The sequence below is a fragment of the Channa argus genome, chromosome 1, assembly GCF_033026475.1.
Source record: "Channa argus isolate prfri chromosome 1, Channa argus male v1.0, whole genome shotgun sequence".
Classification (NCBI taxonomy): Eukaryota; Metazoa; Chordata; class Actinopteri; order Anabantiformes; family Channidae; genus Channa; species Channa argus.
Genome location: NC_090197.1, coordinates 46,918,427 through 46,940,265, shown reverse-complemented (window position 1 = coordinate 46,940,265; position 21,839 = coordinate 46,918,427). Strand labels below are relative to the sequence as shown.

The 21,839-nt window shown below is 38.4% G+C and overlaps 1 protein-coding gene across 2 annotated transcripts in view; it reads left to right on the top strand.

Annotated features, from left to right (window-relative positions):
- LOC137139743 (sodium/potassium/calcium exchanger 3-like) overlaps window positions 1-21,839 on the top strand; it is a 97,335-nt gene that overhangs the window by 64,097 nt on the left and 11,399 nt on the right. For both annotated transcript variants that reach the window (XM_067527435.1, XM_067527443.1), the window contains 10 exons: window positions 8,335-8,409; window positions 8,517-8,601; window positions 10,087-10,190; window positions 11,322-11,396; window positions 11,541-11,566; window positions 11,653-11,706; window positions 12,371-12,498; window positions 12,797-12,957; window positions 13,423-13,663; window positions 16,099-16,265. In XM_067527435.1, coding sequence (XP_067383536.1) covers window positions 8,335-8,409; window positions 8,517-8,601; window positions 10,087-10,190; window positions 11,322-11,396; window positions 11,541-11,566; window positions 11,653-11,706; window positions 12,371-12,498; window positions 12,797-12,957; window positions 13,423-13,663; window positions 16,099-16,265 — 1,116 coding nt within the window. The remainder of the gene's footprint in view (window positions 1-8,334; window positions 8,410-8,516; window positions 8,602-10,086; window positions 10,191-11,321; window positions 11,397-11,540; window positions 11,567-11,652; window positions 11,707-12,370; window positions 12,499-12,796; window positions 12,958-13,422; window positions 13,664-16,098; window positions 16,266-21,839) is intronic.

Genomic DNA, 21,839 nt, shown 5'->3' with positions numbered 1-21,839 from the left:
GACACCAAGACTCCTCCTGAAAAGAAGTTAAAGTTAAATAAAGTCAATTTGGTTAAAAGGAATGTCTTTCACATTAAAAAACTGCTATTTTGGAAGTTTCTAGCCTCATTGTTCAACCAATGTGTCATTTTCTGTAGTTTTATAGAGTTATTTATTTCAGCAACCCATACTCCAGCTGGTGCTGGGTCTCCTGATAGATTACACTTATAGATTTTGGTAAACTTACCCTGTACGCAGACTTCAGGGTTTGCCCGGAAATTATTCCCATGTACTTTGGATAAGATATTGGAAACTTCATATCTGCCATCCATTTTTGGGCAAGTTTAGGTGGAATGTAAAAATGTTCCACATTCACTGCTAGGTTCAGACTACACTAATATTTTCTCAGTGTAGTTTTCTTGTCCCAAAGGGCAGGGGGATAGAACAGGTTTTGTTCAAGTTGAGTGGGGTCTTTCAGACTAACAGAGCTGACCTTTTAAGCTAAATAATGGGAGAAATGTGAGTAACAGGATTACCTTAAACTAACATACACACACTACACTAGACTGAGTGTAACTACCCAGTAAGGTGGCTGCTAATCTGATGTCATTTACAAGTGTTTGACACTGTGACAGTGTTTGACAGTGTCAAACAAGGACACTTGTAAATGAGCAGAAGCTTACATGTGATGTGAGCATACTGTGCAAAGACACTAACCCTCCTCTCAATATTACAAAGGAAGGCACCCTGCTATCAGAATGGTAAATGGTCTGCACGTATACAGGTGCTGGTCAAATAATTTGAATATCTTCACAAAGTTGATGTGAATAATTCCATTCAAGAAGTGAAATTTGTATAATGTATACATTCATTCCACACAGACTTGTATATTTCAAGTGTATTTCTTTTAATATAACTGAAGATAAGAGTTTCTTATCTGTGAATTTTCAGTTCATGTCATTCTAAACAGTTGGGTCCAAATGTCTGAGCTCACAACAAAAATCCGTATTATTCTAATGAAGATTTGAAAATAATCAGAAAGTTCAAGGCTTTAGAAGCACAAGTTCTGATATACTGCAAAATAAATTAGAAAAACATGTACTTCTTGGATTCTAAAATATTTCTGTAAAAAAACAAAAACAAACTGAAGCTAATTCATGGCACTGTTACCCATTTGTACAAAATGAACTTGAGAATCATCAAGTTCAATCATCAGGATTTCATCTTGTTAAAGCTAATCTACTCATATTCAGAGTTCACCTATTTTACATATGTCTGTATTGCTGCAGAAGTGACACTGTAATAGTGGGAAACATGACATCAGAGCTAAGAAAAAGTGTCCCAAGTCAGATTGGTATTCTGAGCAGGTAGAAGCTTTGCCAGTTTCTCAGCATCAGATCATGACAGGACTCACTTTTTCTAAGGAGGCAGTGCATGGAACTCATAAGATTTGTGGAAACTTGTTTAATGTAATATAAACCTGGCACCAAAAGAGATCTCCATTACTACATAAAACTATGTTCATGGAGCCAAAGTAAGGCAGCTTCATCACAAGTGCAGAATTTGCTTAACACAAGACTCCGCAAATAAAATACTGTCTAAAGAAGCTTACCCAAATGTTTGGTCTTGTCTGAGATACTGCTACTTATCCTAAGATCACTACTACAGCACCTTCTTTTAATAATCTTGAGTAACTGGAGTTGTGTATTTGGCAAATACATTTTCAGAGGCTCTGACTTGAAGACAAAAATGTTCAAAGGCCAATGCTGACTGGTCAAATGCAGCTGTTTTTGCCTGTTGTAAGGGTCTGGTTTTAAGGCTGGACCCAATAAGTCACTAGACAACAGCTGAGTGTAAAATAAAGTTTATTAGAAAAGATAGTTGGCAAAATGGGATGGAGATTTAGGAAGCCCTCCAACTCGCTAGGTGGTGCAGACTGAGAGAGAACACACAGATGAATAAATGGTCTGCACTTATATAGCGCTTTTCTACCTATTGGCACTCAAACCGCTTTACACTGCTTCTCATTCACCCATTCGCACTCAATCACACGCACACTCATACACCGCTGGGGAAGCTGCTATGCAGCTGGCTAACGCTCACCAGGAGCAACTAAGATGGGGTTCAGTGTCTGAACAGAAATGACTTGTGGGATATGGAGTCTAAAACATGAAAGACCTACTAGTGTGAGTGTGGAGAGTGTGGTGGAGAGGCAGAGGTCTTATAGGGAAGAGTTGAGTATTTGTCCTGGCAGTGAAGATAGATCCTTAGATGCTGCAAGGATGAGTAACTTGAAGAGAGGGTAGGAAAATGGTGGGAGGAGTGTCCACAGGGTAAGATGTAGTGGTCTGGATCCGTACCACAGAGGCAGGCCTGGTAGTGAGTGTGTGGTTGCAGAGGTGAATCTCCAGTCCCTCACATGAAAAGCAATCCAAAATCCACATTATCAAAAACTCCAAATGACACAAGGTGCACTAGGCCAAATATAGTCCCTTAGCTCTGGCCTCCATAATTTCCTGACATGGTTCACAACATTAGCATACATGAGAATCCTTTTAGTAAACATTTGACACCGGTATCCATGAATATTTGAACACATTGTGGACTCTCGTCTGAGCTCTGTATAAAGTAGTAGGCAGATGATCACATAGCTTGGTAAAAATGTGTGCGTAGCATAGACACGTTGTGGTAAATCCTCTCTGTTTGTTCTACGAGTCCTGTGAGTTCAGACCTACTTTGAAAAACTTGTTTGATGAAACTGCTAGTGAATGTGCTTGTGAGATTACTGATCTTAAAGTTGTATGTACAAATGATCTGTCATCAGCCAAGTTGAGAAGCAAGTACAATAAATGTTCAATTTTTGTCTAACAACTCCGGTGTGAAGTAGGTGCTGAACCATCAGGATCGTCTGATTGGAGTAAGATCACCTCTATACTCTCCTTACAATGATGTGGTTACAAGGGCTCATTGTTGTCTTGATTCTTCACAGGCAGATAATAGTACTCATAATCCTTAGCGTCATTCATTTGGTGAGCAACAGAGAGTCAATAGAAAGCAGTTACTCACAAAACCAGAGTGGGGTCAATAAACGTAGCGTAGTCTGAACCACAGATAGCAACGATGAACTCAGTAAAAGCTTGACAGTCACAGTGAGCATGCAGACAATCTGGGCGCTTGGTCGGAGAACTGAAGACATATATAAACAGAGTAGTGAGCGCAGGTGAAAATGATTACCGGTGATTAGTAATGCGTAGTGATTGTGAGGGGACCAGGAACAGGAAGTTATTGCAAAATAAAAGCCTTAAGGCGAAAGTGATGTTAGCGATCCTGACACAAATTTTGAGTTAACAGCTTTACTCATTTCAAAAACCTTTAATATTTGTGACTGCCATAGCATCCCTGTTTCCTAAAAATTATGTTCCTATACAACTAAACTTTAAATGGGATCCACTTTTTGTAACAGAAGTAATGACTTAATCATTATGTTCTCATTCTATGTATTTTTGAATGAATGAAATGGTACTTTCATTAAGGGAAAGGGAGCTGCCAGAAGGTGATTGGGGAAGATGGCAGGTGTACAAAACATAGGACTGCCAAGCCAAAGACTTGAGTTTGGTTCCTGATTCTTGTGTCTGGTTAGGTTCAGGCAAGAAAACCACTGACGCTAGAGTTAGAGTAAGATTGTGGATGGGTTTAAAAGCAATAAAACAAAAAAATTTTATATTTTCCTGTATTAATCCAGTCCTTTAACTTCCTCTGTAACTGCCTAAACAACCATTAAATGCTTTAAAAATGCTGTAGTTACACAAACTGGACATTGAAATGCAGAATTGCATAAAACAGAAGAAAACAAAAACAAATATTTTGCTGCAAGTTCGAACAAAAATACATTCTCTGGTATATTTTATTATGTTCACTATCAACGTATTTGCAATTCACCATTTACATTACATATCAGCATATTCTCATTATGTTCACAGGAAACTGGGGGGTTTCTGCTTCAACAACTGCCCAAACTTGAAAAAGGCACAAGCCAAGCACAAGAGATGCAGGAATAACTCAGATTCTTCCACAGATTCTGCCAGCAGGCTTAAAACAGGTTCAGAACAGGTTCAAAGCAGGTTCAGAGCAGGATAAAAGCATAACAGAAACAGTATAGGAAAAAGGATAGTAACAGTATAGAAACAGGTTGATATCTCCAGTAACATCCCTAACCACACTGGTGAAGCATGACTTCTTATTCTAGTTGTTGAGTTAAAAGAGTAAAACTGAGACTTCCACTTACAGATTAAATTCAACATACAACCTCTTCGCATGATCTGCCTCTGCACTCTGCTGCAGCCAATCACCTATGTTCAACATACGTGTGTCCCCGGAAACTGTGCTTACGTAGGCACATCTCCTTTCTATTAACATTGCTTTGCAAGCACTCCTGTTCTTCTTAATTGCTATTATTAATATATTTTCCCCCTTTTTCTTGTAACTTTGTTTTTTATTTATCCCATTTTAGGTTAACATTTCTTTTTTCCAAGCTTAACTGTACACCTCCCACTTGAGCTCTGGGTTATTTAACCCAAGGAGATCACACATTTTTTATTGCTCTTCTACAGGAATCAAAACAACCAGTGGCCCAATATCTTTATGAAGAATTGTGGCAGGAATGTTTGTAATGTTAAATGGTAAATGGTCTGCACTTTTATAGCACGTTTCTACCTATTGATACTCAAATCCATTTGTATTATTTGAACTGGAAATCCGCTGGATTCCCCCAGGGACCAGCACTAATGTATCTTACACAACTCCTCGCAACTTCGTGTCTTAGCATCTATGGGTCTCTCATTGGCCAGACTGGCAGCCATGTAAAGTAATGTCTGAAATTCACTCCATGTGAAAACACTATTAGGTTGTGCAGTGCTTGCTTCACTATGCAAACAGTTGTGCTTCTGCTGCTTCACTCCTGTGAGGTGAATCAGCAGGGTGACACTTCCAAGACCACTCAGCAGCATGTTTAGCTGCTTTCCCATCCACTTTTGACTCCACCACAAACTCAAATGGTGCTGTTGGCTCAACCCCCTCTGGGGGCTCACTCATAATTTGCTGGCACTGCTATGTTCTAATATTCTTCTTCTTATTATTATTAAGGATATTCAAGCCTTATACGGCAGAATATGTACTACAGTTTTGCTGTCACTGAAGATCTGAACCCTTCTACCACAGACTAGAAGTCCAGAGAAGTCCAGTTGTTGGTTCAATCCCTGTCTCCTCTGGTCACATGTCAAAGTGTCCTTGAGCAAGACACTGAACACCAACTTAGATGCTCGTGGTGAGTTTAGGCCAACTGCATAGCAGCTCTCCCATTGGTATGTGGTTTTGAGTGCGAATGGGTTAATGAGAAGAAGTCTTTTGTGGCATAAGTCCGTCCATCCTTTATGACTTAGAACACTCTTTCCTCTGCTAGAGTCATCTCCTTCCTCCTGGTTGGCAGTTACCACAGCGACAGCCAGACATTTTGGTTCACAGGCTGCACAGATCCTGTACCATTTCCACCATTGCAGGAACTCCCGTTTGCTAGCCGCTATATTACCTAGTCTCCACTATTGTGTCTTGGTGCAGCTCTGGTCTTTATCTTGATTGTGCTCTCGAGGACCTTCGTATTGTCTTCATACCTCACTGCTGCTGTTTTCATGGAACAAACAAAATGTGTTTTACACCTGTGCGCTGTCACATTTACCTCTTCAAAAAAATCAGGATGTGCACCACCCACAGTCTTCCCAAGAGGGCTCTCCCATAGGATGAGCTATCCAACAACTTTCACTCTTTGAGGAGCAAGACATTCCTTCTTGATTACTGATGAGATGATTAATCTCACTAATCTTCAGGTCTCCTTAATTCCTCCAATTCAACCTCTGGGAAGAATCTCTTTAGCTCTTCATACCAGACCATAGCAAACAAGTTTGTGAGCTCTGAGAGTACTCATGGGAGTCTTGACTCTGATTTCAGAAAACATATCAATTGTCAACTCTTTTTGGACCTCCTAAAACTTTAAATCTCCCACTGCCATACACATGTTTCTAAACTGTCAAGTTCTCTGGGGTATCTGCTTTAACAACTGCCCAAACTTGAAAAAGTGATAAGCCAACCACAGGAGATGCAGGAAAACTGTTTATCCATTTTTGACTTGTTTATTGATGCTTTCTTCCGTAGCAAAAAAAGCAGGCTCAATATCATATTTACCCCCTTTGTTTTGTAATTATGTGTTTTATTTATCCCGTTTTAGGTTAATATTACTTTTTTCCAAGTTTAACTTTACAGATACGTAATATCGCTGAAATTACATTTTTTGCTGTCCTTTCCATCGGACAACTCCACTGTCTCATCACGCATTTCTGCCTGTCTCTCAGACACCTCTGCCTGGATGAGAGAAACACATATTCAGCTCAAGTCCTTGTCTTCCCAGCCAGACCTTCGACACAACACAACATTGGCGTCAACACTGGATCTACAGTGATTGTCCCTACTAAGTCGGTCAGAAATCTGGGGGTCATCATCAACGACCAACCTTTAAGGACGATACCTCCTCAGTCTCTAGAGCATGCAGGTTTGCCCTCTACAACATCAGAAACATCAGACCCTACCTCACGGAATATACAACCCAACTCATTGTACAGGCGCTGGTCATATCTTGACTTGATTACTGCAACGCTCTTGTTAATGGTGTTACTGGTACGCACAATCGAACCCTTGCAGATGATCCAAAATTCTTTTTAATCAGCCAAAAATGACTCATGTCACACAACTTCTCAGATCTCTACACTGGCTTCCTGTAGCTACTCACATCAGGTTCAAAGCTCTGCCTGTCAGGGTTAGTTATTAAGATGGACCCAAGAGCAAAAAGGCGAGCTGTCCCTGCCCGGGGTCCATAGGAGGTTGGGCAGGAGGCCAGGCAGGAGGCCAGGCAGGAGGCCGGTGACCACGGCTGAAGCCCTTCGGGGGCCGAATTTAACGTGGGCAGAAAATGACAAACTTGGCGGAACGAAAGATAAACATGGGTTAAACGAAAACAAACAAACAAAGACACCAGGAAAACAAAAACACTGGGATAAGCTAAATATGAACATAACATCTAAACCAGACAAACTCGCACTAGAAAACAAATAATACCCTTAGGTTAAATGCGACTACACAGGAAGCAACTGAGACACAGGGACTAAAAACAAATACAACGTCAAACCAAAGATACAGGTAACAGTCAGGTTGTGAATGTGAGTGTCAGATCATGACACTGCCTCTTGCCTACAGGTTGATCAACTGAACAGCTCCTGCTTACCTCAACTCCCTCATTCACGTCTAGAACCCCTCCCATCTGCTGCGGTCTGCCAATGAATTACATCTGGTGCTCCCAGCACCACACAGAAGACACTAAGCAAAATTCTACAGCGCAATGATCCCAAGATGGTTGAATGAGCTACCACACTCACATCCAATATTCAGAAAACTGCTGAAAACAGAACTCTTCTACATCTTCCTATGCACTTAAATCTATTAATAAAAAAAGAAAGAAGAAAACAAACTTCCTTTCTGCTCTTTCTTGCAATTGCATCTCATCAATTGTAAACGCCTTTCTAATGTTTTCTCCTTGACTTAGATCTTTGCTTGCCTTGTACCTCACTTGTAACTCGCTTTAAAAAAAAGCGTCTGGTAAATGATTATGTTTGCAGTTGAATTGTATAGTAATCTAATGTTTAGGACACAGTTAGGAAACAGGCAACAATGAGAGTTATATTTAGTAATAAAGGTTAAATAGAGTAGAATGTTACCTGAAGTTTGCTTTGTTTTACAAAGTATTTTGAATTTTTATTACTGTATACTGGACTATTGAGTCTATGTTGTCCGTGCCTCTCCATCCAGAATCTCACCCTAAATCCATGCTTTGTTTGTCTTTTTTTCTTTACAGTACAAGTTTTTCTGTTTATTGAACATGGATTTGCTACCATTTATGTTTTGGCAAGAATTTTTGTTCTCGTGAGATTTGCTTAACTGGAATGGATTCATGAGGATTTTACTGTCCATCAACTTTTACTAGAAGCAGAACAGTTTAGTACTTGTATTAGTGCTCAGTATCAGTGAGTATTCTAATGTGAGTACTTGTACTCAGTCTGAGAAAAAGTGGTGCGGTCTACGGTCGTGTAGCTGCTATACAGAAAATTCTGCTGTCTGGTGTCAGCTACCATAAGGTGAATGATGGTAAAACCTATAATTATAAACTGTAAGTATTATATATTTTCACAGCAAGTGCCTTGTTCATGTGTATATTTCTTTTCACTAATGTGTGTTTGTGTGTCTTGGTTTCTGCAGGCAGTCTACATGTTCTATGCTTTGGCTTTGGTGTGTGATGACTACTTTGTCCCCTCACTAGAAAAGATATGTGAGGTAAGATGAGACTCCATGGCTACTGCGCTTACCGCTTACATCAACACCATAAACATTCAAGTGATAGATGTCTTTTATGAATGTTTTCTTTCTTTGCTCTCCATCAGCGTCTCCATCTGAGTGAGGATGTTGCTGGTGCAACCTTCATGGCAGCAGGCAGTTCAGCCCCTGAGCTCTTCACCTCGGTCATTGGTGAGACACACACACACACACAAACACACACACAGACACACACGCACACATTGACAGATCTTTTTTGTCAGACTTTTTGGTCAGACAGACAAAAAATCAGGCTGCGTAAATCACTTTCAGGTAGGTATGACCAAGTCATGGCTAAAATCTGACCAACTACATACATTGTCTGCACGGCTTAAGATTTTTCTTAAGCCGTGCAGACAATGTATGTAATACTTTTGGCACTATATTGCCAAAAGTATTTGCTCACCTGCCTTTAGACCTATGGGTCTAAACCGATCTTTAGTGAACTTTAGTGACATCCCATTCTTAATCCATAGCGTTTAATATGACGTTGGCCCACCCTTTAACAGCTTCAACTCTTCTGGGAAGGCTTTCCACGAGGTTTAGGAGTGTGTTAATGCAATACATAATACACAGTGCTCGCAGTCTTCGCTCTAATTCATCCCATAAGGTTTTCTATCGGGTTGAGGTCAGGACTCTGTGCAGGCCAGTCAAGTTCTTCCACACCAAACTCACTCATCCATGTCTTTATGGACCTTGCTTTGTGCACCTGAATTCATTTATTTGGATGGGTGAGTGAATACTTTTGGCAATATAGTGTACTTGAAAGACACTGACACTGAATATTTCTCCCAGTCCCATCATATACAATGTTTGTAATGATCTTAATGATTTAACAATGACATGACATCTTAATTGACTTTGGGAGGCATTTCACAAGACACTGATGGGGTTTAAAAACCAATCACAAAGGACCTAACCCCCCTGAAATGTAAAAATAGTATATTATAAACAGACCATAAACTGCCGAAAAATCTTGTCCCGGTTGAGGCAGTTTTAAAGAGTAATATTGTTTTCTGCTTTCAGGATACATCTGATAGAGTAATTTTATGTTTGATTTATTTTTGGTATATTTTATACTTTTGAATTGGGATATTTACTGCAACATATGTAATATTCACAAAACCATATGTAACTTCTATTTTACAAAATAAAGACATGCAATAAAGAATAAAGCTTCTTCATTTTTGAAAATGTACTTATATCATATTACATTAGATTACTTACATTACTTACTGGGGATAATCCGGGTCTCTGCAACTCCTGATCTATATGATTAACCTATTATAATAAAATAATTTAAAGATGTTGCAGTAAATATCCCATTTCAAAACATACAAATGTCTCCAAAATACACTAATAATTAAATATGCTTGAAAACATGGTATTTGCTGTTTTTGTTTTATTCTTTCAATTAATACTGTTATCATTGATTAGCATTCTTTTTTTTTCATTAGCAGGACTAACATAGCAGCCTCAGTGGATCTGAAACCACACTATTGTGCACCAACCTATTACTACACTTTCACAGAACACAGAGAGCTATGTTAAATCCTGTTTGGTTTAGATTTTTTGTTCACTTTATGTCTAAAGACTGCTACTATTGTGTTCATCAGTTATAATATCCCTGCTTTACAGGAGTGTTTATCACTAAAGGAGATGTTGGGGTTGGTACTATTGTGGGCTCAGCTGTCTTTAACATTCTCTGCATTATTGGAATGTGTGGAATTTTTGCTGTACAGGTACAGTACACAACACACACTCATACATAAACACACAACATTTTGTCAACATCATATATGTTTTGCTGTATCCCAATTGCTATAACATAATCTGCTATAACATTTGAATTACTTTAGCATTTCAGCAATGTGAACAATTAAGGTAAAAGCACCAAGTGAAATTTGAAAGCCACCTTACACCAATATAGGTAAAAAATGTACAAAGACAGATTTTGGCTGGCCCCATGTGAAATATTTATTCTTAAAACAATGATATTTATCCCTAATTTTGTCCTTCAAGCAAGTTTAGATTTCAGTATTTATAAATGAATCTTTGAAAAGTACATTAAAACTCTGGATGAAATCTACACACTCTCTCTTATCATAACTACATACACCGATCAGCCATAATATTATGACCACCCACCCTTGACCACAGCCCTGACCCATTAAGGCATGAACTCCACTCGACCTCTGAATGCTGTGGTATCTGGCACCAAGCCGTCAGTAGCAGATTTCTTCCTTGTAACACTTTTAGGAGGTCCTGACCACTGCAGACTGAAAATATCCTATAAGGGCTGCAGTTTTGGAGTTGCTCTGACCTGGTCATCTACTTATCACAATTTAGCCCTTTTCAAAGTCGTTTAAATCTTTATGTTTGCTTGTTTTTAGCTTTTTTAGCTTCCAACACACTTCTAGGTGTCATTGAAATGAGACAATCAGTGCTATTCCTTTCATGTGTAAGTTTTCAGAATGTTATGGCTGATTGTCTCATTTCAATGACACCTGGAAATGGAATGAGACAATCAGTGGCTTCAAGTGTATGTTATGGCTGATCAGTCCCATAGGTAGTGTATACAGCAAATTGTGTGAATGAAAAAATAATCCTGTCCTGTAATCCCACATGGAAAAGAGAAACTTACTATATACTTGGAAGTTACTTGGAAGTAATTTTTTTCAATTTAGATTACAAGTTATGTAAGGCCCAAACACACAGACAGACACACACACACACTAATGTAATCTTGTTAGCACAGTGCAACAGTTAATACCTTTTGGCATGTGTTACTCAACAGGACAAAAAATTTAGTTTTGTGAGTTTAAACATCATCTCACGCCACCTGCATTTGTGTGCATGTGTCTGTCTTTCAGACCATTCGTTTGACCTGCTGGCCCCTGCTCAGAGACTCACTTTACTATACCCTGTCTATCTCTGCTCTTATAGTGGTAGGAACAGTTATATAATGCTCAAAATACTCATATTAAATGATTAAAGTTCATCCTAATTTTTAATTAGTAAATGTTTCATCTCACATAAAAACCTACTATTTATTATCAATTCTCACCTTTTATTTTCCTCCCATTCCACAGTTTATATATGACGAAAAAGTGGTTTGGTAAGTGACATATGTCCATGTTTACTGACTAACAGATAATATTCAATTCAAGTTACAGTTTTTACATGGCTCATTGATGTTTCCAGGTGGGAAGCTCTAACGTTGATTTTGATGTATTTTGTCTACATTTTGATCATGAAGTGAGTATGTTTATCTTCTTTTTTGATAACATATAGTTAAAAATGCTGTGACCTTTTTTGATATATAAATTAAGGATATTTTAGGTAGATTGTGAGCAACCTGTCAAAGCATTTTAGTGTAATGTTCATTTTTATCAATTCAAGCCCTTAGAATCACAGAGCAAGAACAGCAAATATATTGTCATTTGAAGCTTCTCTATTTTAAACTTCTAGAATCAATATTCAATGGTCACAATATTTAAAATTACAGAATGTGACTTTTTAATTTTATTATTCTTAAAATTGAAGTCTAAATGTAACCTTTTTTCTAATATATTTTTACTATAGGTTGATAGATACTCTCCATAACTTAGCTTAATGGGGAGAGAAGAGGTTGGTGCCTCCTATGACTACTAACAGAACTGGCAATATTTGATTCTTAATGTTTTTGAGTGAAGCTCTGCCTTCTAACAGAGGTTACCCAACCCTGTGGGTCACATACTGTTGTGAAAGGTACCTTGTGTGTATTTATGAGACACCGTAAGCTTTGACAATGGTCTTGGTGGACTGATTCTCATGCTACAGCTTGTTTCCCAAGCCTTGGATGTTGTAGTAGAAAAAGGAGAAGTTCCAGGAAATTCCAGCATATGCAGAACAGAAATGTTGGTTTGGTTATTTGTTCCAGGTTTAATTCCCATGTAGTTCGTTTTCTGGAGAAGCGGAAGAAGAACTCGTCCAGTTTGAGGAACGGTGCAGCCAGAAATACTGAGCTAGATGATGGCTGTGATGCTACAGCTGTTCTGCTGAAGAAAGGTAGCAACATTTTTATTCAATCATTTGTTCTGTATGGTAATATATACAACAGTGAAACAGCAAGTGAACCACCTCTTTGGTGTTTAGTTCAAAGTTCACTAGCTTTTTCAGACCTTCAAACAAATCTTACATCCCCTAAGGACATAGATAAGGCTCAATTGTCAAGGAGATAACATGAAAAGTATGACAACTGAGCAATCCCAGAAACAGTGCTACTGGACTGCAGGTTGTAGTACTGATAGTGTGGAACACATGGACAAGATGTGTAACGGTTGCGTGTGTGTGTATGTGTATACAGCAAACCATCACAGGAAGACATCAGTGCTGATGGTGGATGAGCTCTTATCAGGGTACCCCCACCAGCTGTCCTTCTCTGAGGCTGGTATGAGGATCATGATCACCAGCCATTTCTCCCCCAGGACCCGCCTCACCATGGCTTCCCGAATGCTGATCACAGAGGTAAGGACACACTCAGGCACATCACAGGTGCATTTGTTGTCGTAAAGAAAGAGAAAAAAAAGATTGCTGACATTTCAAATTTGGAAGAGACTTCCGTGTGTTACTCTCTGAGCGAGAAGCATTTCAGACGGCCTCATTAATAATCTGCTACTGCATGAAAGCCCCAGTCTGCAAATCAGATTCTGGGTCTGAACTGGTACTTTCAAAGATTAGTAAGGATAACTCAGTCTAAAAGTACAATTACATTTCATTTGCATTATTACAAATTATAATTACATAATGACATTGTAGCTGCAATAGAACCCTCCCCCAAAATCAAATGTCAGCATGCCTAAGGAGGTCGTCTTGCAGAAAAAGACAAACAAAGATAAAACTTTGTAATTTTGGTGTTTTTTCAGTTGTCATTATTGAAATATATTTCACACTGAGTCATCCTGCTTTTGTATGTCTGTGCTCGTGATACAGAGGCAGCGTCTGATCAACACACAGACGTTGACCAATGGCGACTCTGATGTTCCAGGGAAAGGAGGAAGTAGGTGGGGCATAGAAAACGGGTTGTCTGGGGCAGAGAGGGTTGTCAACATTCGACACGATGTTCAAGAGGCAGGAAACGAGACAGAGAATGAGGACAATGAGAACAATGAGAATGATGAAGAGGAAGAAGAAGAGGATGGAGAGGGACCTTTTGTACCCTTCCAATTTCCAGGTATCTGGTGTTTGATCTGTGAAGAATGTGATTACGCTCTCTTATGGATAGATATTTACCTTCTACCAGTTAAATAGCTCAAACTGTAATTGTTGGAAATACAGAGATTTCTTTCTTTCCAAGAAGTAAATTGGAAAAACAACGGCGATCTTATGTTAGTTGACTTCCTACAAAGTTTAGAAGCTATTAACCACACCTTAGTTACACACTGGAAATGAGTTATGTATTTCAAGTATTTTCAGATACTTTTGAGCATGCCATACCCACCATACAGGTCCATGAGGTTCTGAACTCTCTATGGTTTCTAAGGTACTGTACATAAAATAAACATTGCCAAAAATACTCTACTTTGGTGCAAAATAAATACTGTAATGCACAAAACCAGGGTAAACAAACTATTTCATATGATGATATTATCACCTTTGTTGCTTTGTCATAAGTGGAGAGAATGATCTCGACCTTACAACAAAATCTTTAATCAACATGGCGGTTCTCTTATTCTGTCAACAAACAGGACAGACATCTGAATCCACCAAAGCAGATACAGGTAAAGAGAGAGTTTTACTAACGGGCTGCTTTTAGTTCAATGCCATTTATACCCATAATGAGTTCTCTTCATCCTCAGACATCATCTGACTAATAGCTTCTGTGCAGTCAAACTGAACTGATAAGGCATAACTTTATGACCACCTTGGCAACTTAACGCAATCCAATACAGTGGCTTTGGAAGAAATTCTACTTCTACAAAGCTATAATTTCCTAGTTTTTAAGTTGAAACTTTCATAAAAGTAATAATTCTACTATGCGTTTATTATTACATTTAATGTTGAAGACAGAGATGAGAGGAGTTGGGAGAGAGAAAGCAGCTTTTGTGCAGCTTTTTCTTTGTAACATGTACTTTAATTCTAATGAATTACTGCCTAACAGAAAATAGATAATATATAGAATTTACTAAATTTTTTATACCAAAATATCTTGTACATGAAGTTGTACATCAAATTTTTTTTTCACAAGCTAACTTTTTGTTTCCAAAACAGCCATGTGTTTCAGGTCGTAGGTTTACACACACTTTGGTAATATTTGGTGGCTCTGCCTTCATCTTTGATACTTTCAATCAAAAACTATTCTGTAGATCTACACAAGCTTTGCATAACACACTGTAGGACTCTGTTGAGTCAGGATTTTGGGCATCCTTGCATGAAGGTGCTTTGAGGTTTTTAGCCCCAGTTAAGGATTCCTTTGCACCTGTGCTTTAGCTTCCTGCCTGCTGTCTTCGGAATTTTCAGAATATCCTTCTTCATGATGGCATCAATGTTAAGTGCACTAGCTGTTGCTAGTTCTATTTTGTGTATTATTACTCTGTTAAGGTGCTCACTCACAATATTTTCTTTACCAATTTTGGAGTAGTTGGTTTGTGCTTGGGGGAACAGAACTAAAGTTGATGGTTTCACCAGTTGACTTTAGCTGCTTTACCAGTTCCTTGACTGGTGTTCTGGGATGCTTTTAGACCTTTCGCACCCAAACCCATTAATCTCTGGGACTCAACACAAGTCTCCCCCCTGAACATTGTGATGCATTTGAAAATTTCTCATAACAATACTTTTGGAAGTCTGTAGTTTTCCCCTTCCCCCCAAAGTCTCTGCTTATTTCTTAGATTGTCCTTGTTAACAAGCAAAATGGTCTAAAAGAAGACTAAGTACAGCCACTTATCTTGAATCCAATAATGACAGCTAATTTGAAGTCATGATGCTGTTAAGCTCAGGGTGTTTAAAAAGACCATAAAGTTTTTTTCAATATATAAGTCAAAATAATAAATATGTTTATGGATTTTCTGCATAAATTGCTTGTAAAATGTGACCAGATATTCCCAAAAGTCACAAATAACAACATAATATTTGTAAGCTGATCACAATGTTTTAATGACTGGCTGAACCACCACTGGCTGGCAGAAATGTGTGGGTTCTTCTATTGTAGTCGGGTGAAAGAACAGAGTCTGTTACAGTTAAAATTACATCCTGAAACTTTGTAGTTGTGTAGTTTGTTATTTTAAGCAAAAATTATCTGTTATGGTTGTTAAAAAAAAGTGACATGGTTTCTCTGCACATAAAATTGTGACAGGTGCATCAAAAAAACCAACAAAAGCAAAACAAAGATTCCGACAGTCTCTTTCACGCTGTAATATTTATTAATTCATCATTTATTATTAATTTTTTTCGATTTAATGACAAATTAGGTAAATTATTTATCATATTTAACTTTCCTCCCTCTTATGATTAGAAAGAACTGGAGTGCTTCTAATTTCATAACAGATGCTAAGCAGACATCAGATGTTTGACAGTAATTACTGTCATTGTCAAAAGTATAGCAAAAGTCTTTTGCCCCTGCTCCTTCTTTATATTGACACTGTGTCTCTGTATTGTTGTGTATGTTTACAGCTGGTGCATGTAACAAGCTAAAGTGGGTGCTGGGTTGGCCCCTGTGCCTGTTGCTGTACTTCACCATTCCCAACTGCTCTACGCCTTGCTGGGAAAACTGGTTTATGCTGTCCTTTGTCTCCTCCACCCTGTGGATTGCTGCCTTCTCCTACATCATGGTCTGGATGGTGAGAAATTGGAAAAAACACAAAGGAAAGGCAAACTGACATTTAGATTAAAAAAAAAAAATCTAAAAACCTAATTCTCTGTTATATGCTTTGCTGCCATAGCCAATGCATGTGTAGTCATCTAGTCATATTTATGGGGAATCTTTAATGTCTCCAGCAGAAATTAACATGTGAAATAAAAAAAATAATTTAGCCACACAAAGAAACTGAAAAGAAATTGTCTAAAATGCAATGAAAGAGGAAACCAAAGCAGAGCAGAGAGGAAGGTCTGCAGCTGTTAAATGAAGGGGTTAAATGAATAAGAAGAAGAAACCAGGTCAATTTAGATGCTGCACTACAGATAAAAAGATAGATTGACAAATACTGCAACCAAAATAGGTGATTAGCTACGTTTTTTTTTAACATTTATCATTTGACGTGTGCAATAAAAGAAAAACAAAAACAAACATTACCTGTTATTAGGGATAGCTGATCCCTTTTTATTCAATTCATTTACAGTGATTCTTCAGCATTTCAGCAGAGACAGGATGCTCCTCATTTTGCAATGAGTAAATTTTGTTTTATGTTTTGTTCATGGTTTGTGTGTCCGTGGTACCCTACTGGTGGCGCGCCATCAGGAATACAGGCTTTTGGCTTATCCCGTGAGTTCAGGGTCTCAGGGTCGCCACAGCAGATCATTGTTGATTTGGCACAGTTTTTACACCAGACCCCTTCCTGACCCAATTTCTAGCAGGCTTTGACCAGCACTGCACAGCTGGTAGGTTGTTAGGGGTTCAGTGTCTTGCCCAGAGACACTTCAACATTTGCCAGGACCAGGGATTGAACCACTCACCTTGTGGTCCGTGGAGGACTGCTTTACCAACTGAGCTACAGCCACCCTTGTACTGAATCCTACTGTCTGTGGATGCATTAGCAACCTCATAGTGAATGTTTTTTTTTTAAATTCATCACACAGCTGCTGTCATAACCCTGCGTTTAGGCTTTGCCAGATTATGTGATAACATAAGATTTCCTACAGATTGTGTCTGTCTCTTTAACGTGGGTTGTGATGAGATGGGTAATCATCACTGTTTTATATACGCTCAGTGTGTCCAAGCGCCAAACTCCAAACTCAAAAAAAAAAAAAAACCTTAAGTGATACAATCTCAAAAACTCCAAAATCTCTTAGCTCCAAAATTCCACTACAGCAGATGTTTATCTGAAAATGCTGTGAATATTTTTAAAGAAATTATCTCTTCATCTTTTTCACCACCATGTGTCAATACTATGGTGAGTAGCCATCTTACTCCTGTACAAATTGATTACTTAGTTGACGATTCTGCAGCCTCATTGCGTATGATACTAGATACAGTTGCCCCTCTGAAAAAAAAGGCAGTGAATCAGAGGAGCCGACCTCCATGGTACAATTCACAAATGCACAGCTTAAAGCAGGCGTCACGAAAATTAGAGAGGAAGTGGCGTTCCACTAATTTAGAAGAATCCCGGTTAGCCTGGAAAAACAGTTTAAAAATGTACAAAAAAGCTGTCCGTGATGCCAGAACAGCATATTATTCCGCACTAATAGAGGAAAACAAGAACAACCCCCGGTTTCTGTTCAGCACTGTAGCCAGGCTGACTAAGAGCCATAGTTCTGTTGAGCCTAGTATACCCTTAACTTTGAGCAGCAATGACTTTATGACTTTCTTTACTGATAAAATTGCAGCCATTAGGGAAAAGATTCACCAGAATCTCCCTACAAATATTACAGATAGATCTTCATGTACAACAGCTCTAGAATCCTCAATAAGGCCCCACTCCATCTTAGACTGTTTTTCACCCATAGATCTCACTGAGCTAAGTTCAACTATCGCCTCCTCAAAACTAACAACATGTCTTTTAGACCCTGTTCCAAACCAAATTGCTTAAAGATGTTCTACCTTTAATAGACACTTTCATATTACATTTGATTAACCTATCTTTAGAAACTGGCTATGTACCAAAGGCTTATAAAGTTGCTGTAATCAAACCATTACTTAAAAAACCCTGTCTTGATCCAGGTGATTTAGCCAACTACAGACCAATATCAAATCTCCCGTTTATCTCTAAAATCCTGGAAAAAGTAGTTGCAAAACAATTATGTGATCACCTTTACAGGAATAATTTGTATGAAGACTTTCAGTCAGGATTCAGAGCTCATCACAGTACAGAAACAGCACTGGTAAAAGTCTCCAATGATCTTCTCCTCGCTTCAGATAATGGACTTGTGTCCGTACTCGTCTTACTAGACCTTAGTGCCGCATTTGACACCATTGACCACAACATTTTATTACAGAGACTAGAACATGGATTTGGGATTAAAGGAACCACATTACATTGGTTTAAATCTTATCTGTCAGACAGATTCCAACTTGTTCATGTTAATGATAACTCTTCTTTATGCACCAAAGTTAGCTATGGAGTTCCACAGGGCTCTATGTTAGGACCAATACTTTTTAATCTGTACATGTCACCTTTAGGCAAAATTATTAGGAAACATTCCATAAACTTCCACTGCTATGCAGATGATACCCAGCTCTATTTATCTGTGAAACCAGAAGATACTAACCAATTAGTCAAACTTGAAGCATGTCTAAAAGACATAAAGACCTGGATGTCCTACAATTTCCTACTTCTAAATTCAGACAAAACTGAAATCATCCTCTTTGGGCCTAAAAACATGAGAAATATGCTGTCTAACAATATAGTTACTTTAGATGACATAACTTTGGCCTCCAGTACTGCGGTGAGGAACCTTGGAGTTATTTTTGACCAGGATTTGGCATTTACGTCACATATAAGACAAATCTCTAGAACAGCCTTCTTCCACCTACGGAACATTGCTAAAATTAGAAGCATCCTGTCTCAAAGTGATGCCGAAAAACTGGTCCATGCATTTGTTACTTCTAGGTTGGACTACTGTAATTCCCTACTTCTGGGGTGTCCTAATAACTCCCTAAAAAGCCTTCAATTAATCCAAAATGCTGCAGCAAGAGTGCTGACTGGATTAGGAAAGAGAGATCATATTTCACCTTCACTAGCTTCTCTTCATTGGCTTCCCATAAAATCTAGAATAGAGTTCAAAACCCTCCTCCTTACATACAAAGCTCTTAATGGTCAAGCTCCATCATATTTAAAAGATCTCATAGTTCTGTATCGCCCGATTAGACCACTTCGATCCCAAAATACAGGCCTACTTGTGGTTCCCAGAGTTTGCAAAAGTAGAATGGGAGGCAGAGCCTTTAGCTATCAAGCTCCTCTCCTGTGGAACCAGCTTCCAATCCAAATTCGGGGAGCAGACACCCTCTCTACTTTTAAGACTAGGCTTAAAACCTTCCTTTTTGATAAAGCTTATAGTTAAACTGCTCACTCAACCTGAACTAGCTTTTCTCTATACATTTACTTGTCACCACTGTATACCATTGATTCTATATCCTACAACCTGTACGATGCTTTGTTGTTGCTTTTTTGTTGTTTTGTTGTTGCTTTTTTGTTGTTTTGTTGTTGCTTTTCTTGTTGTTTTGTTGTTGCTTTTTGTTGTTTTGTTGTTGCTTTTCGTTGCTCTTTTCTTTTCTTTCTCCACTTTCCACTCACCCCAACCGGTCAAGGCAGATGGCCGCCCACCCTGAGCCTGGTTCTGCTGGAGGTTTCTCCCATTAAAGGGAGTTTTTCCTCTCCACTGTTGCCTAGGGCTTGCTCAAGGGGGATTTGTTGGGTTGCTTCTACATACTTGTGTAGTCTGGACTTTATTCTGTAAAGTGCCTTGAGATGACTTTGTTGTAAATTGGCGCTATATAAATAAAGTTGAATTGAATTGAATTGAATGCGTGTGGATCTTTGAGGCTCTTGATGTTTAATTTTCATCCCACGACTGTCGCACTCTTGAGTTTTCATGCGGATCTCTCTTCCAGAGAACCAGCCACCGGTTCGTGTTCAAAGTGTTTAAAAATGTTGTAAATAAATTCCAAAGATAAAAGCTGGTTTCAGCTGTTGGCTAAACTACAACAACCACCTCCAACTGCTGTAAATGAGCTCATCATTATCAGACTATTTCGATTTTACATTCATTAAACGGTGAATGTGCTGAGAGGTTTTATCACTGTGTTTAGATTTGTTAGATCAGCTGTTGTAAGAGCGCATTATAATCCATAGATTGTCTTACATCAACGTTTGAATACAATTGAAACTAACGCAAAGTGGCCTGTACGAGTCTAAGTCTTAAAAAAAAAAAACACAATTGGCGCAGTTTTAGAATCCGCGGTTTATGTTTATGAAGTTTATGAATCATTATTTGCTCCTTTTGTCTCTGTGCTTTTTCCTCCTATTTATATCAGTTATAATCTCATCATAGGCTACTGTTTGTCCAACTTATGTAGAACATTGTATTTTAAATTAATCTAATTAGGAAAACTGATCTGATTTGATTTAATAATACCAGGCTCAATAATAAAGTTCCTGCTGTTCTGTGTGGATCATGAGCTCTGCAGACATATGACAGTGTTTCTGCTTTGTTTTAATTCATTCAAACCCACTCTATATAGGTGCTGGCCAGGGAGTGTCGGTTACCATGGAGATGATCTCACAATGAATGACGACTGAATGACGACTACATTTTAATTAGAATGAAAACCTCCCAACCTCTGCAGGCATTGGCCTAGTTCTACTATTGTTCTACTTTTACAACCTCACTTCCGAATCCACCGCGCTGCTCCGTTGTTGTGTCGCAACAACAGAGAGAGCTACTAAAAGTGAAAATCGATTTAAAATTTGGACAAGGAGCAGATTTACCGAGTTGTCTTGTAAGAGACAATAAGCACCGTGTTAACTGGAATCAGCTAAACCTCCTCATCTCAAGCGTTTGTTACAGCAGTTCATGTTCACGGCTGAAGAGACAATCAGTCTGTGCTTCCAAATACACAGCTATAATCACCAGGGGTAACTTCCAAAATAGGAGTTTAAGACTCTCAGACTTAATGTAAGTGACTGGTGATTTTGCACTGTGCACCTGTGTACGTGGTTTAGTTTAATGAGTCAAAGACTGTAACTGCTGTTTTTCAGGGCAACAAATCTCACACACTGTAACCAATTTCTGTAATTTGAGCATTATATTAATATGAACAGTAAACTACTGTCAGTATGTATTCAATATTATACTGTAATTAGCAAAGGACTATGGGAAAATTACTTTAAACGTACTCTTTTGCTTATCCATTAACAGTAGTTTACTGTAATATTCCCGCCCTTGAGAAACTGACCAATGAGAAGTACGATTTCTTTTGTTTTTGTTATTGCCATTTTGAAGAAGTGGTGGTAAAAGAACAAAGGAAAAATAACTGCAAAAACTGTAAGCATGTTATTTCCATATTTTAATTTAAAAAATAATGTTTTCTAGTTGGAGATGTTAAACCAAAGTAATTATTTGTATCTCATCTTTATACTGTAACTTGAGATACCCTAGTTCTAGCTAGCTTAAAGTTGAAAACATAGCCAAGCCAACTTTATTTATAAGGTAAAGTTTAATTCTACATAAGCCTCTAGTCAACAATTTTAGGACATTTT